Consider the following 15,082-nt stretch of genomic DNA (forward strand, 5'->3'; position numbering starts at 1 on the left):
TGAGACTTTGACAGAATGACAGCTATCAAAATCAGAAAGAGGAGCGATACTCATACCGATACTTATACTTAAAGGGGGGGTATCTTTTGCTTTTTCAGCAATTTTATGGTGTCTATAAAAAAGCTATTCACTTCCCAGTGTTTGTTTCCCACCTACAAGAAAATAGGTTGTTTTACATAAGCAGCTTCTTATGCTCATAAGCTACTGCTCTGATTGGCCGGCCATTCTGGAAGGCCTGACCTCCTCTTAGTGCTGATTGCTCGATTTTTACTGTGATTACTTCACACCTCTAAGTAACAAAATCACCATAAATACTAGGAATTGCCACATCCTAGGACTACCCCCCTTATAAGATAGCACTTTATTGATCCCCTTGGGGAAATTCTTATCACACACACACACACACACACTGATGTACACACACAGACAAAGATACACAAGGACCCCCTTTCCACCTGCTTTTAACCTGCATCCTGGGTGATCTGACTGTAATCAGCGCAAAAACAGGTGTGATCCAGGTGTGAATGCACCCAGGAAACACTGAAGATCTAATCACCCGAACCAGGTCTGGAGGTGGTCAGAGACAGATTTAGACATGCCATTGTAGGAAAATTCAGCTCACCACTTTCCCCCAAAAAGAAAAAAAAAAACATAAATCCCACTGGAACTGACCAGTAGTTCCGGTTCCACTTTGTTTAGCCAATCCTGGATGGACTGCATTGCTTCAAATTTCAGGCGGTGCGCGAACTCGCACGCTGTCCAGTCGCTTAGGCTGAAGTTCTATCATTTTGACCGTGCACACTCTGTCATGTCCACATCAAGCATGAACCAGTGAGGTGAGTGCGCTCTTGTGTCCTCCACGGCTGAAGATTCCAAAACAAAAGAACACAAGGACGGAAGACGGGTAAGAATTCCGGATGTTAACTTGACCAATGGCAACGAATCGGAAGCCCCAATACTCATCGCGAGAAACTACGCATCACGTCAAAACAGCTCTTCAGTCTATAGTCCAGAGCCGGCTGAAACAGATGGGAAAATGAACAGCTGTGCGTCTTAATTGATCGCGCGACGTCAAGCACAAGCCCATCTCAAACTGTACGGAAGTGTCTCTGTTCTCGCTTTCATGAGAAGTCTGTCCTGGAGAAGATCGTTCTCCGCAAAGTCACAAGTATCGACTCGCCAATCTCGGACATGATATTTAGCCGAGGTGTTTGCAGTCAATTTTAAAGGATGGAAATGTTACCAGAGGAAGCGATGTGCGCGTTCTGGTGAGCGAAAGAGAAATCCGATGCTTTTTAATGTCAGGTGCAAATGGAATTGAGCGAAACCATATCTTGACACCATGCTGATATGAGACGCATGTTAATGCCAGGTGGAAAGAGGGCCAAACACTCACGTACTATCTACCCACACACACACACACAAAACAGCCTCCCCCCCCTACATAGAGGCAGTGCGAGGGTGAGCGGTGGCGGCGGGGTGCCGCCGTGGACAGAAACTTAAAGACTCCCTGCCATCGCCGCTCTGCTGACAGCTGCCAAAACACCCAGCAGTGGCGCCGGCGGCCCGACCGATTCCCCGGAAAGAGAGTCCTTCGCTCAGTATCTCACGTCGTCTTGAGAGAGCAAAGTCAATAGCTTTTACCCGTCAACTCTTCGCTGTCGCTTCAAGCCTCGACGAGCCTTGAGGGGGACGGGACGGCGAGAGAGGCCGGTCGGATTCGCGTGTGATTTCAGAACCTGGGGGACGGTGGTGGTGGGGGGGGGGGGGTGTCGGGGGTGGGTTGAGTGCTGTCAGATAGCAGATATCTTGGCTCACTCTTGCATCACGATCTTTTGATCCGCATCCTCTTGTTACAGCTGCCGATCCAGCAGTGGCAGCCGCTCACTGGGAGACCATACTGTATGTGGCTGCTGCTGCCTGGTGAAGAAAAAACAACCCACACGAGTACCTGCAAAGAGCGTGCTTTTCTGGAATGCAGAAATTTGTACTTGAGACATGAGGGAGGCTGACAGGGAAACAGCAGCGGGCAAAACTCATAAAATGAGATTCTGGCAACAGGCAGATAAAAACCATCTGCAAAAACAAAAGAAGAAAAAAGAATGCTTATATAAATGATGCCCATGTATTTTTGAAATTACAATACAATGGGGTTTTAACAGGTTTCAAGTGACCATCTGATATGAAACTCACTCATCATAAGATACATTTATGATCATTCTGATCAGATCAGATCAGATTAGATGAATCTTCAGAAGTAATAATAATAATAATAGTAATAGAATACAGCAAATAGAATATGTATATATATACATATGTATATATACAACCAACAATTCCAACACTAGAATGTGATAAGTAGAAATATATTAATTAAAAGGTATTCAGACTCTCACAGCATTATGAGAGTGTGCAAAATAGCAGCAGAAGTAGCAGTAAAACTTAAAATAAAAAACATAAAAACATTTTTAAAAAATATGTACAACATAAAAGATATGTGCAGTATGGAATAAATGAAAAAGTATACCGTAATTGCAATGCAATATATAACAAATGAGATGAAATGAGAGCGCTACGCCTGTAATCGACCACGTAAACTTTCAATTCAGGGAAGAAGATGAAAAATGGAGTTACAGTTTAACAGTTAGAGTTTTTACCCAATGGCAGTGATATGTGTGTTCTACATGGAGCTCTGCCCGGCTCCCTGGAGTCCCGCTTTGAGGCCAGAGCGTGTCTATGTGCATGCAAGCGGTAAGAAGACGGTACAGTTGGTTCTGATCAGTACTAGACAAGCGGAGCTCTTTAATGCATTAGGGAGATGTGCTGTTTGTGTGGAGGTGGAAGACTTCCATCAAGGGCAGCGCAGAGGCTGAAGAGCAGGACACACAACCACTCAGCTGCAAGGCTTCTGGAGGGTTCTTGAGCTGTTGTTCAGTTGTTTTTGAGACGGCTGCTACGGAGCTGCGCTAACTGGCTGTGTGTCGTATTGACATACAAAATTCACTAGTGTTTCAGCTGACATGAGGGTGAGCAGATAACAAAGTGTTCATCCCAAAAAGTCAATTTAGTCCTTTTAGAAAGCCTTTAACAATTGTAGGCCTCTTTATTCAGTTACCAAAAGTTACCTTTTCAGGTGTTGCCAGGTTTACTGCTCAGTGAATGCAGTGATAACCTCAACTTCCGCTAAACATGTGTCTCTAGTGTGTTGTTCTAGCCACTCAAGGGAGTGCTTTTATTTTGAAAGAGGAGCAGAGGGGAAAACGTCTGAAACTATATTCAGACAAACTACAGTCACCAGAATTACATTACAACTGCAGACACCAGTATAGTCGATTATTATTGTCTGTTTGAGGAGGATGTTTGCCACCTTGAAAAATGTATTGGCCTTAATTGATTGCCATTCATTTTCAGATTGTGTCACGTGAGTCAATACAGCAAAATCAACTTTATTTCAGATGCAGCAAGAGATGGCAAAGTCATTTTTGACTGGGACAATTGAAAATGCATTGAATTATGCACTATATGAGGATGATTGCACTTGTCAGCTATTGAGAGTTGAACCTCAGTGATTTTCAGGTTGGATGCTTCCATCAGACACGATGCAATGCAGCAGTGGAGAAGCTTTTACTGATTTCAAAAGAAGCATTCCCTCTGTGGCTGATGGCTGTAGTGGAGCGTGGGGTGCATCTGTGTGTGTGTGTGTGTGTGTGTGTGTGTGTGTGTGTGTGTGTGCGTGCGTGTGCGTGTGCGTGTGTGTGTGTGTGTGTGCGTGTGTGTGTGTGTGCCACCCAGCAGCATCATGACGCGAGCAGGAAAACAGCCTGGCAGCCAGGCAATCAGGGAAACTTTTCTCTCTATTTGAGGCTGCTGCATCTATAATGAACTGTCTGCAAGTGGAAGAGATACTCGACAGAGAGAAAGAAAGAGAGAGAGACAGAGAGAGAGAGATAGAGAGTTAGTTTGTCCCAACAGACCGGGGATCCAGAAATGTATGTAACAACACCCACAATGTGGACGGAAAATGTCACTTGAAATGGAGAAAGCATCATTATTATTGTTATTCCAAAAAAGTTGTTGAAAAAGTAGGTTAACATAGTTGTCTCTGCCTCCCGGGGAAATAGGTTAGGCTGGCAGTCAGGTACTGTCAGAGCTGAGCTAATGAAGCAGGAGAGGGAGGCAGCAGTGTTGGGAGGTAACAGCTCAGTAACATGTTACAGTAATTCTAGTATTACTTTTCCTACTGACAAGCAGTGTAACGAATGACTATTTCAATATCAGTAATAATATACAGTTGCCAAGCAGATTGTAGTATCCCAGTTCCATCCTTGGATTTGTTTTCCTCACAATTAATTGTCATCTTCTCAGTTGATGTAGATGCTCATTACGCTAAACCAACCTCACCAAAGTGTCAGAAAATGTCTGAATTATAATACTTTGATGAGAAATGGTAGAAATGTTGTCTTTCTCTGGGTGGAAGAATTCCCACTACTTTAATTCTATCCAGTAGAAGGACGACAGGAACACTGGACATCAACACTGTCTGGTTTCCTGTCCCCCAGGAGCAATAAGTAAACTAATAATATTACTTTTGAAGTGAGCAACGAGAAATGAATAATATATTACTTTTTGGGGTAATGAGCCCAACACTGACAGAGCGAGAGGAAGAGTGGGAGATGGGTTTCATATCATGGAATTGGAGCTGTCTCTTTTACACACACACACACACACACATGCACACACACACACACACACTGACACAACGTATCTTTTAACAATCTGTCTTGTGTTTTAGACACTTTCTTCCTTTTGTTTAATTAGTTTTCAATAGACTTTCTTCTTTCTCACCCACTTAGACTCCAGACAGTTTTGGATTTGGCACAGCCTATAATTATTAACTTTTCTCCCCATTAGTGTGAGAATTAGATTTCTGCTAATTGCATCAAAAAGCGCTTTGAGCCAAATCTCCTAACGTGCTCAGACAGCCCACTCCTACAAGCTAGTGACAATCCAAGTGTTGAAGGGAGGCTGTTTATTGCCCGTTGCCCACTGTGAGATGACTATACTACTGTCCAAGGAAGAAGTCCCACTCCGTTGTGGTTTCTAGCAGAGCCAGAGGGGGAAGTGGGCAGCTGAGTGGGACCTGGAAGCATATGGACGATCTCCAACTGTGGCTTCGCTCCAACCTGGCAACCCGAGCCAGGAGAAAGCGCCTCTGCTCTTCACGGGTTTATAATAAAGAGCGGCGGAAAATAGATTCGCAGCGAGGACCGCGTGCCTCCGTTCTGCTGCGATCGGCGGCGAAAGGCCCGCAAATTCCACGGGAAGTGCAGGATGGCTTTGGCTCGCCGCTGAGCCGGAGAGGCGGGCGGGGAAAATAAAGTTTCGGATGCTCCCAGATAAAGCTTTATCTCCTCGAAGCGGCGAGCGGCATTATATAATATTTTCCAACGGATGCGTTTGAGATGTCTTTGCTTAGTCGGAGGCTGCGGTGTTTATCCTGCACAGTTTCTAAATCTGTGATAAGATTACCGCTCTATCGCTCCGAGCAATCTAGCGTTTTCCCAGCGACTCGCTCTGAAGTTTAAAAAGGTATATCGCCTCTCTGAGCACGGCAGGTCCGCTTTAGTCAATCGCTGTCAGTCAAGCCGGCAAATGGCAAACACCGAGGATGCAGACTGGAGTTTTTGTGCATTTTACAAAAAAATAACAGATGATAAGTGAGTCATAATATGCAGTAATTTGAAAGTAAAAAACACTAGTGCAGCACAATGTGTCATTAGTTTGACCAGAAACCAACAAAATGGACTGTACTTCTTTGTAGAGTGATATAATTAAATGTGAAGCAGCGGCCTGTTATTCAGAAATAACAAACCTCAGAATATGTTCACTGGCCAATCGACGAGCTGTGTAATAAAGGCTTGATGCCTCATTGAGTTATAAACTGCAGGAATTAGTCGACAACAAGTCAGGATTTTCTCAACTAATCCAAGAGTCCATTGAACTAACAAATGTGATGTATTAATGTTTGAATGGAAACACTGGAACAGATCTGACTTGTAATAAAACGCCAAAATCGTGAAACCAATATCTGTCTAACCCTACACATTAGTGAAGATTCTCTCTCTCTCTCTCTCTCTCTCTCTCTCTCTCTCTCGCCCATGTCAGCCATATCGCATGTTTAAAGTAACTCAGTGTTCCCTGTTTATTTGTGAAGCCGCCTGCAATTCAGCACCATCAGATAACTGTGATTACAATGATGTGCTGCAGGGACGGCGCTCATGTTTACCTGCAAACTGATCCATACTGGTCTAGCGGTGCATCGACCACTACTTTAGTGTTGGTATGTGTGTGTGTGTGTGTGTGTGTGTGTGTGTGTGCGCGCCAGTGTATGTGTGAGTGTATACGGCTCTGCTGTCGGCATTCTCTCTCTGTGAGACTGATTGAGGCTTACTGAGATGTGTGTATGTGTGCGAATCCCCCACTGAGGTGAGGCTGATTTTCTTTGATAGCGCCAAGCACAAATTACAGCAAGAGAGAGAGAACGAGAGGGAGAGAGAGAGAGAGAGACTCCATGTATTTACAAAGCCACAATGTTCCAGGGCCGACCTCCCAAAGCGTCCTAGATGGTTTTCCAATTTTGAACTCCCAGTATATTTGTTTGTTCAGACTTCATAGGAGGTCTTAGTTTTGAAATTAAATTCTGTTTGCCAAAAATCCTTCCAGCCATGCGAGTCGTGCGGCGGAGCTTAGCGCTGGTAGGGGATCTGAGAGGCAGGTGTGGCTCAGCAGACCAGTGGCGCGCACCTGCTGAACGTGACCCCCCCCCCCCTCCTCCCGGCAGTGAGACTGGGACCAGCGGCCACGAGCATCGCACAGAGAAGTCTCATGACGCTTGAAGACACTGAGCACTGGCTGATCCGCTTTTCTTGTATACATTAAACTGCGCCCGTGTGCCAAGCTGGTGCTCTCTTGTCGTCCATAGAGCTCTGAACCTTGTGACAGACTGTCACAGGGCATTTGACTCCTCGGTCAGGCTCTCTCTCTCTCTCTCTCTCTAGTTCTGACCTAACTAGAGGAAAGCATGGGCCATTTTAAACGCATCTGTGTGTTTTATCGCAGATGTGTTGCAAATGCTTTTTAAGAGTGTGGATGGATCCTTTCCACAGCAGCCATTTTCATGTGTCATCGTAGAGTAAACGTAGGTGTAAGTAATAACATTAATGATCCATTCCACTTGCCAGGGCCCTGGTATTGTGCTGGCTCATTGGAATGGCTGTGGCAAACCTAAATGTAGTAGAACCATCATAAATGTTATTATGTACACCTGTGTTCACCCTGCTATGACACATCAAAATGGCTGCTGTGAAAAGGGTCCGTTTCATTGGAAAGACTTAATTCAATTAAAATCACTGTTCCAGAATGGTTGGAGCGGCGGCCATTTTTATGTGTACCGTTGGGCTAGCTTCCATATTTGATAATGCGATGTTAGCCTTGTCGCTAACGTTAGCTTTCAGTTGAGTTTTGACAGTGTGACAGGCTTTACGGCCTTAACACCCAGACTTGTGTTGCCACCATAGAAATTAACCATTAAAATCCCATTTATGCACCATTTTATGCTGTACTAGCCAAATTACCATGGAAAACAGTGGAAGGATTGTTCTATCCATTCAAGTTCTGTGGATGTAATCCAGTTCTTCACTCCTGTTTCAGCCCAGTTCAGCCCATGTAGGCACAAGGTCCAGTTCATGTATTTCGGGACATTGTGCCTTGAAAAGGTCTTCAAACTCATTGGTGTCTTATTCAACACTCAACTTCTTTTACATTTATTCATTGGGTCACATAGACAACCAATCACCAAGCAATATGGAGGTAGGCTACAATCATCACTCTCAACAAACCACTGCAGCCCATTACTGTGAAAAATAATACTAGCAGTACCAATACTACTACTGCTACTACTGTTATTTCTACTGCTTATACTGCTGCTACTGTTACTAGTCCTGCTATTAATACTACTACTACTACTACAACTAGTACTACTATTACTACAACTATTTCTACTACTACTGCTAGCGCAAGTGCTGCTACTACTACTACTGCTACTGCCTTTACCTCAAGGCCTTCTGGCTAGACAAACAGGTGATTGTGCCTACTGTTTATGGCAGTGAGCTACTATATATTGACAGAAAATACTATTCAACTTTACTTATAACTCTGAGGAAATGAATCAAGCTGATCTTCAGGACCACCATACCTTTTTATCAGTGGAAGACAAGACATACTGTCAGCACCATCAAACCCTCTGTTAGCCCAACAATCACTTAAATGTGTAAAACAAGGAGCTGAGTCCTTCAATTGCCCAGTTAAATACAACTAGAACACAACTTCATCTGAAATAAGAATTAAAAGGCATTTTCACTTACCTCTCTCCACTCCTTCGTCCCAAGGCCTTGCACGTACAACACCACCACTGGGAAGAGAAATACATATATATATGCTTTAGAATTATATTGTTAAAATTCTCTGAAATGCTAGCCTGACTTAAGAGGGATCAATAAATGAAGCTCCTATGTGAAAAGGCTGTCATGATAGAGCTTTTCCTCTGGTGTCTTGGTCAGAAACCAGAAAACATGCAATGTGAAGCTCATAAATCTCTCATAAATCTCTCATAAATCATAAATGCAGGTAATCACAGATGCACCACTGGTTAATGCAGTAGCTATAATTGCTTTACAAAATGATCATCTGCTGGATGATCATCCGCTCTCCTCTAGCAACAATGTTGGTGAGCAAACATCAATCAAAGGCAGTGCTTTCCTATAGATGTACAAACGACATCTAGGCTGTAGCCATCTATCAAAGCTAAATATATCAAAAGATTCATAAAATAGGCTTACATTTATAAAATGTAAATAATCACACAGTTACACAGGATCAGAGACAAAAAAGGCATATCTATGAGAGCTTTGGTATAAGATAAGATGAAACTTTAATGATCCCTGTGGGGAAATTGAGTTGCTGCCCCAGAAAAAATGATAATAGGATACAGCAATGAGGTATTATAAGTAACCCAAACAACAATTACTGCATGCAAAGAGATATACAACCAAAATCACTTTAAAACTACTGTAGCAAAGTGCAGTAAAACAACTTTTAAACAACTATATATATATATATATATATATAATGGCGGAAAACAACCCAGACACCAACTTCAAAGATGCTGCTACAGATGAGATAATAAAGCAATTATATTTTGATGTTGTCATTGCAGTTGTAAGTGGGATTTGACCTGGTCCTTTCAGTGCTTGGTAAGATTCACAATTCTAGACCCTTTGAGACCCATTCAAAACCAAAAGTAAACTAGGACTGACTAGATGTAGCGTCAGTAACAACAAAGAAAGTATGTTTATTCTGCAGCACCCAGGACTCAAACTTTGACACCAACGGCAAGTCATGAGTGTGTTACATGAGGACAGAATTCAAATTACTGTCAAAAATTCTATTTTTGAGATACAATTCTGATTGTTTTCATGAACATTGATTGACACTGAGATTTATTTAGCGAGAATTTGCAGTAGCTGTTGACAGTAGTGTTTACAGTAAAACATTTTGATGCTAAATCTTTGATATTTCAAAAATCTGTGTGGATCGTTTGTCAGGGACAGTCTGAAGATGCTGTGTAGCAAGTTTGGTGTTAACAGAGCAAAAAATGTGGGAGGAAATTTTACAGTGTGACTGAATTCAACATATTTTTATGACAAAATTTCTGCTAGCTTGAAGTGTGTGAACGTTTCTTCTCACTTGGGCCTACATTTTCAAGTTCCAAAACATAGCATGTCATAGCATGTACGGCTGATTTTTTATGACTTTTCAGTTGAAGTTTTGAACTTTAGACAGTAAATACAGCACCACCATCAGGACTATTGACCCCAAATGCCAGTTGAGGAAGTTTGGCATGGGACTGAACCTACATGCATTGCATTTTCATGCATGGGAAGGCAGTTTTCCTCGGAGGAGGAAGAAGAAGAAGAAGAAAGAAGAAGAAGAAATTGGCAAATACAAAAATGTAACTGCTATTGTCACAAATTTGAAAATCAAACAGCTTTCCTGAACTCCTGGAAAGCTGTATTTTTGGAGATTGGAGGTTGTCATCCAGCATCAGGACAAAAATCCTGAAATTGATATAACACAATATTGATTGAACCTACAGTATATCCAGTTCATGAAAGCTTTTACATTTGCTGTTCAGTGTCTGGTAGCTCTTTCCTGGGGAAAAATCCTCTGGTGCACAGGGAGTGATGCGTCTGTGCTTTGTTTGGAATAAACAGAAGAAGAACTCTGTAGTTAGCATGAGCAGCGATAGCCACCGAGAAAGAAAAGAGCGCCACCTACAGAAACTCAAACTGCATCAACAGAAAATCCAAGGTGTGTCCACAGTGCTGGACACACTGTTTGATTGACAGGTGATCTCTGGGAAGTGCAGTTCAGAAACACCACAGCGATGAGCGCTGTGCACCAAAGATGGTACAAAACAGGGATCTCACTCGGTACTACTTTAAAGAGGGGGGTATTAAACTATGGATAGAGCAGCAGTGGCAGCTTCCTCGGCACCGGACGGCTCCGGCCTGTAAACAGCACAGAGGCTTTCAGCAGCACAAAGCTCTATTTCAGTTGATAGCACGGTTGTCTGTCCAAACATTCAGGGACTTGTCACGCCTTCTCAAGGTTAAAAGCAGTACAGCACTTCCATTAACACTCCTCCTCCTCCTCCTCCTCCTCCTCCTAATGGCCTCTGCTAAAATGATTTTTAGAATGGTGATTATGAGGAAATTGTTCAGTTTGTACCATCGTATCCCTGTGTGTATCTGATAAGACATTTTGTATTCACCGGCTGCCCTGAAGCCACTGGTTGCAGTTTACCACAGTGCATTGTGTTTTATTACAGGACATCACTTTCACACTCACCATTATGATTTATAACAATAAGTTGGCTGGTCTTCTCTAACAATGACAAGATAAATGCATTGCATTATACTCATCTATAAGGCTCCCTGTTCCTCACATCTCTACTGTCTTTTAAACCTGCAATAATAATAATATCAGACCTTATAACCAATCCTGAAACTAACGTGTGCTATGTGGAGATTCCATTGATACATAATGATATAAACCAATATCCACACAGCAGCCAGCTGTGTTGCTGTTAAATTTCACTCCAGAACGAAGCTCCTCCCGCTCCATTCAGTAGCTTTTCATTTTTTAAAAACTAGCTTGTCTCCTCCCTCGCTGTTTGAAAGCAGCGCTCTCTAAACTTGTTAAACTAGTAAACTTGTTAAACTACTTAACTTGTTACTAAACTTACTAAACTACTAAACTTGTTACCTGCCTCTTCACTTGCATTGTGGGACATGTGACCTTCAGCGGGAGAAATATCTGGCAGTGAGACTGGTAATTGGTGAGGCTTAGCTTAGCTGTTAGCCTTTATGCACGGTGCTTTTCTAGGTTTGTCCTTAGAGGCCTCCGTAGTGCAGTGGCCTTGCTGTGCTCTAATTCTGAATGTGTTGCAGTTTCTTTCACCCTGTAGTGGTCGTATAATCCCATATTGCAGCTTTAAGTCCAGTAATTATTAGGGACGGGACAACATGCTTCTCACGATTCGATTCGATACACAATATGGGATTCAGGATTCAATACAACCACGATACGATTTAATACATAAAAGTTCAGTGACTGTGCAGAATTCTGTTTATTTCTGAGACACAAATCTTTGTTTTGTGATATACTGAATTTTGAAATATCATCCCCAGTAATTATGCTACCAGATCACAGGACTTATTAGTTTTAAATATTCCATGCTTAAATTCTGAACTTGGTAAGTCTGGTTCCTGCTACTGTGCATCTTACAAATGGAACAGACTGCAAATTAGATTTTCTTGTCTCCCTCAATGATTTAAAAGCAACAATATCTCACATTTTCTATCATGTATTCAATTGCCTTTCAATAATCTAGCTATGTGTGCTGTATGTTGCTGACTGTTTGACTTCTGGAATATGTGACTAAAGTGCATTTTTGTATATTTCCTTTGTCCATTGCTTATTCATATTTTAAAGATAAATAAAAAAATAACATGAAATGATGATATGGATAGTGTGATCTAGTTGTAGGTTGTGTTTTTGATTTTGTCCCTCAGTGGGGTAAAATCACCTCTATCCTACTGCTTTCCTTCTCCTCCCTCCCAGTCTTTTCCTCCTCTCCCATCCTCCTCTCCCATCACGCCTCCTCATCAGGTTTTCCACCGCCGCCTCCTGCCCAAGACACTTCATCTCCTCTGCGCTCCTATCAGCCGCATCTCGCTCTCCGCTCCTTCTTTTACTTTCATCCTCCCGTTCCTCCCCCCATCCACCCCTGCCTCCCCTCGTTCACCTCCCCTCTCCTTTTGGCCCCCCCCCCTCTCCTCCCTTCTACTACTATCTCTCCTCTTGCCTCTTCCATTTCGCCTCGCTCCTGTCTCCTCTCCTCTCCTCTCTATCCACTGATTTCCTCTTCTTATCTCCTCTTTCCACCTCTTCGCTCTCCTCTCCTCTCCTTTCTTTTCCTCTCCTCTACCCCATCTCCTCTTTCCACTCCTCCTCTCCTCATCCGACCACCACACACCACATCAAAGCCGAACACAGCGTAGCCAGGCAGTGTAGAGAAAGCCAATCAGCATAATGGTTCTGCCTTCCGTGGGACGGGAGGCCAGCCGACTATGACGACCCGACCACCGCTGGGCCCCGCGCATCCCAATCCTCTCTGCTCCCTTTTTCAAAGTAGAAAAAAAAAAAAAACAAGATGCAGGAGGAGAGCAGGAAGAGAAAAGAAAAACAGGGTCAAGCTAAATTAATAAATACTGAGACGGAGAGAGATAGAGAGAGAGAGGAAGGGAGGAAAACAGCAAAGGCCTGAGAGTTTAGGGACGGATGGCTAACTGATTCCATTTGGTAGAGAGAGAGAGTGAGGCATTTACGGGGGGTGACCAAGCTGTTAAGAGGCAGGCGTGTGTGTGTGTGTGTGTGTGTGTGTGTGTGTGTGTGTGTGTGTGTGTGCGTGAGCGTGCAAGCTTGTAAACACACACAAGTGTCCATCGTGGGCACAAACGTACTGTATGCCCTATGTATGTCTGTGCTTCACATGATGGAAGACGGAGCTCCTAAAACATTTACATTGCGTGTATGTTATCCATTAAAGGCAACTGCACACATTGGCGTCCCCAAAAGGCAGCAAGAGGGACCCTGCTTGAATTTTAGGGACTTCATTACCCAGAAATCATAAGATCGTAAGATGACATCAGCAAAATAAATGTCTTCTTCTTAGTGTGTGGTGGGGGAGGCAGTTTTTGGATTTCACTCTTAAAGGAAAACCCCCCGAAAACACTGTTAAAAATAGCTACTGGTGCTGTACCGTGCATTTCTGGGTCCATTTTGTTGTTTGCTGTATTTTTCTTATTCCTGCGGAAACTGCCCAGATATTTCCAGCAGCTACAATGGAGTTTGATATGAGAAAAATGTCTCAGCGATCTAAAACAACGTTTTGTCAGCATCAAAGAGCGAGGGCTTCTTTCAAGAGCTGCCATTTTAGACGAGAAAACAAGGCAGGTTGAGGGAAACTGGGTACACCAAAATTTAATTACAACACTGCAGTGTAAGAGTATCTGAGGGTGGGGTTTTCCCACCAGTGACCATACTGACACCTGAATTTTATTTGGGGCAACAGGGCAAATCTACAGCCTCTCAATGAGTGGGGATGGGACACTCTTCTCTGTTGCAGCCCCACTTTGTGATTTAAGCTGATAGATTTGGGAGGTCAAGAGAAGGAAGACTAACAAGCAGTCAATTGAAGGGACTAATTATAATTATATCTGTTATTTCCTTGTGTGATTGTAAAGGTCCCATATGGTGTAAAACAGGATTCCCCTTGCCTCTGTGATTATAAAGGAGTTGGGTGGTCTATCTAAACATGGTGAAAGCAAAACGCACGGTCGGCAACTAAATCCACACAATCCATATTAGAAAAGCGAGCCTCTAAACGAGCCGTTTGGACTTCTGTAACTTTGTGGCGTCACAAAGGTTCGCTCATTATAATTTCTGTAAGAAATAATAGACTAACAAAGTGTTTTTTTCAAAGCGGTTGAGCGGTTGTCATTGTTTATTACCGGGGAGTTTTCCCTACCTGTAGCTGCCGGGCTGTGGCGTCTCACGTTTCACTCTTGAAACAGTTAGTCAATCAGAACAGAGGGTCGTTAATATTAATGGCACTTAAAGACACGGCGACAGAAACAGCCTGTTCTTGGTAAGGCTCAGAGAGATGCTGGAAAATGAACGTGTAAAAATGGACTGAGAGTGTTTTTGGTACATGACACCACACACACAGCTTTGAATGGACCTCAAGACAATAAAACACTGGAAAGTGGAGAGTGTGGGACCTTTAAAAATTTAACACTGGTTTGTACAGAAAGTGAGTCTTGGAAAAGTCATGAAGGGACATTTGGAAAGCTGAGATATTTCAGTGGTAAAATTCAAAGCAGCAGTAAATTGACAGTGGCTTGGCCTTTCTAGTGTTGAAGCAAAGAGTCATCCGATGGATAATTGACGCAATGAGGATCCCATCAGGAGGGGCTTTGCCTGGTCAACACCACCCGCCTAAATGATGAGACTGAGCAGATGAGAGCTGGAATCAGCCATCAAATCTCACGGGCCTCTGCAACGAGATGAAGGCACAGCGAAACTTAAAGCCCACTCCACTCTGCCAGCGGAGACTGTAAACGCAGTCATCCACAGTCAATAGGAATAGCCTAATAGGACGCCTTTCTCAGGGAAAGAGGGCATAGTGAACCATCAAGGCGTCCTCTGGGTTACTATCAAAGAGGATGTGTACATAGCAGCCCATCACTTCCTCCGCTGCTGTTCCTCCTCCAGGGGAATGATCAGTCTGCATCCCAGGAGGAATGAAGGCACCAGTAGGTCTATTTGGACAGGAGAGGTAATGCACACTAGCAATGCTGCCTGTCCCACTTTCCCAACACGCCGACTTGTAAAAAAA

At 43.3% G+C, this 15,082-nt stretch overlaps 1 protein-coding gene across 1 annotated transcript in view; it reads right to left on the reverse strand.

The window, feature by feature from the left end:
* Nucleotides 1–15,082, reverse strand: part of LOC139643954 (copine-9-like) — a gene marked incomplete at its 3' end in the record, with an annotated part of 98,657 nt that overhangs the window by 69,132 nt on the left and 14,443 nt on the right. The window contains exon 3 of the mRNA XM_071519278.1: nt 8,424–8,470. Coding sequence (XP_071375379.1) covers nt 8,424–8,470 — 47 coding nt within the window. The remainder of the gene's footprint in view (nt 1–8,423; nt 8,471–15,082) is intronic.

Source organism: Centroberyx affinis, unplaced genomic scaffold, assembly GCF_046629955.1.
Source record: "Centroberyx affinis isolate AG114_WGS23_722 - 3 ecotype Tasmania unplaced genomic scaffold, CSIRO-AGI_Caff_v1 ptg000678l_1, whole genome shotgun sequence".
Lineage (NCBI taxonomy): Eukaryota > Metazoa > Chordata > Actinopteri > Beryciformes > Berycidae > Centroberyx > Centroberyx affinis.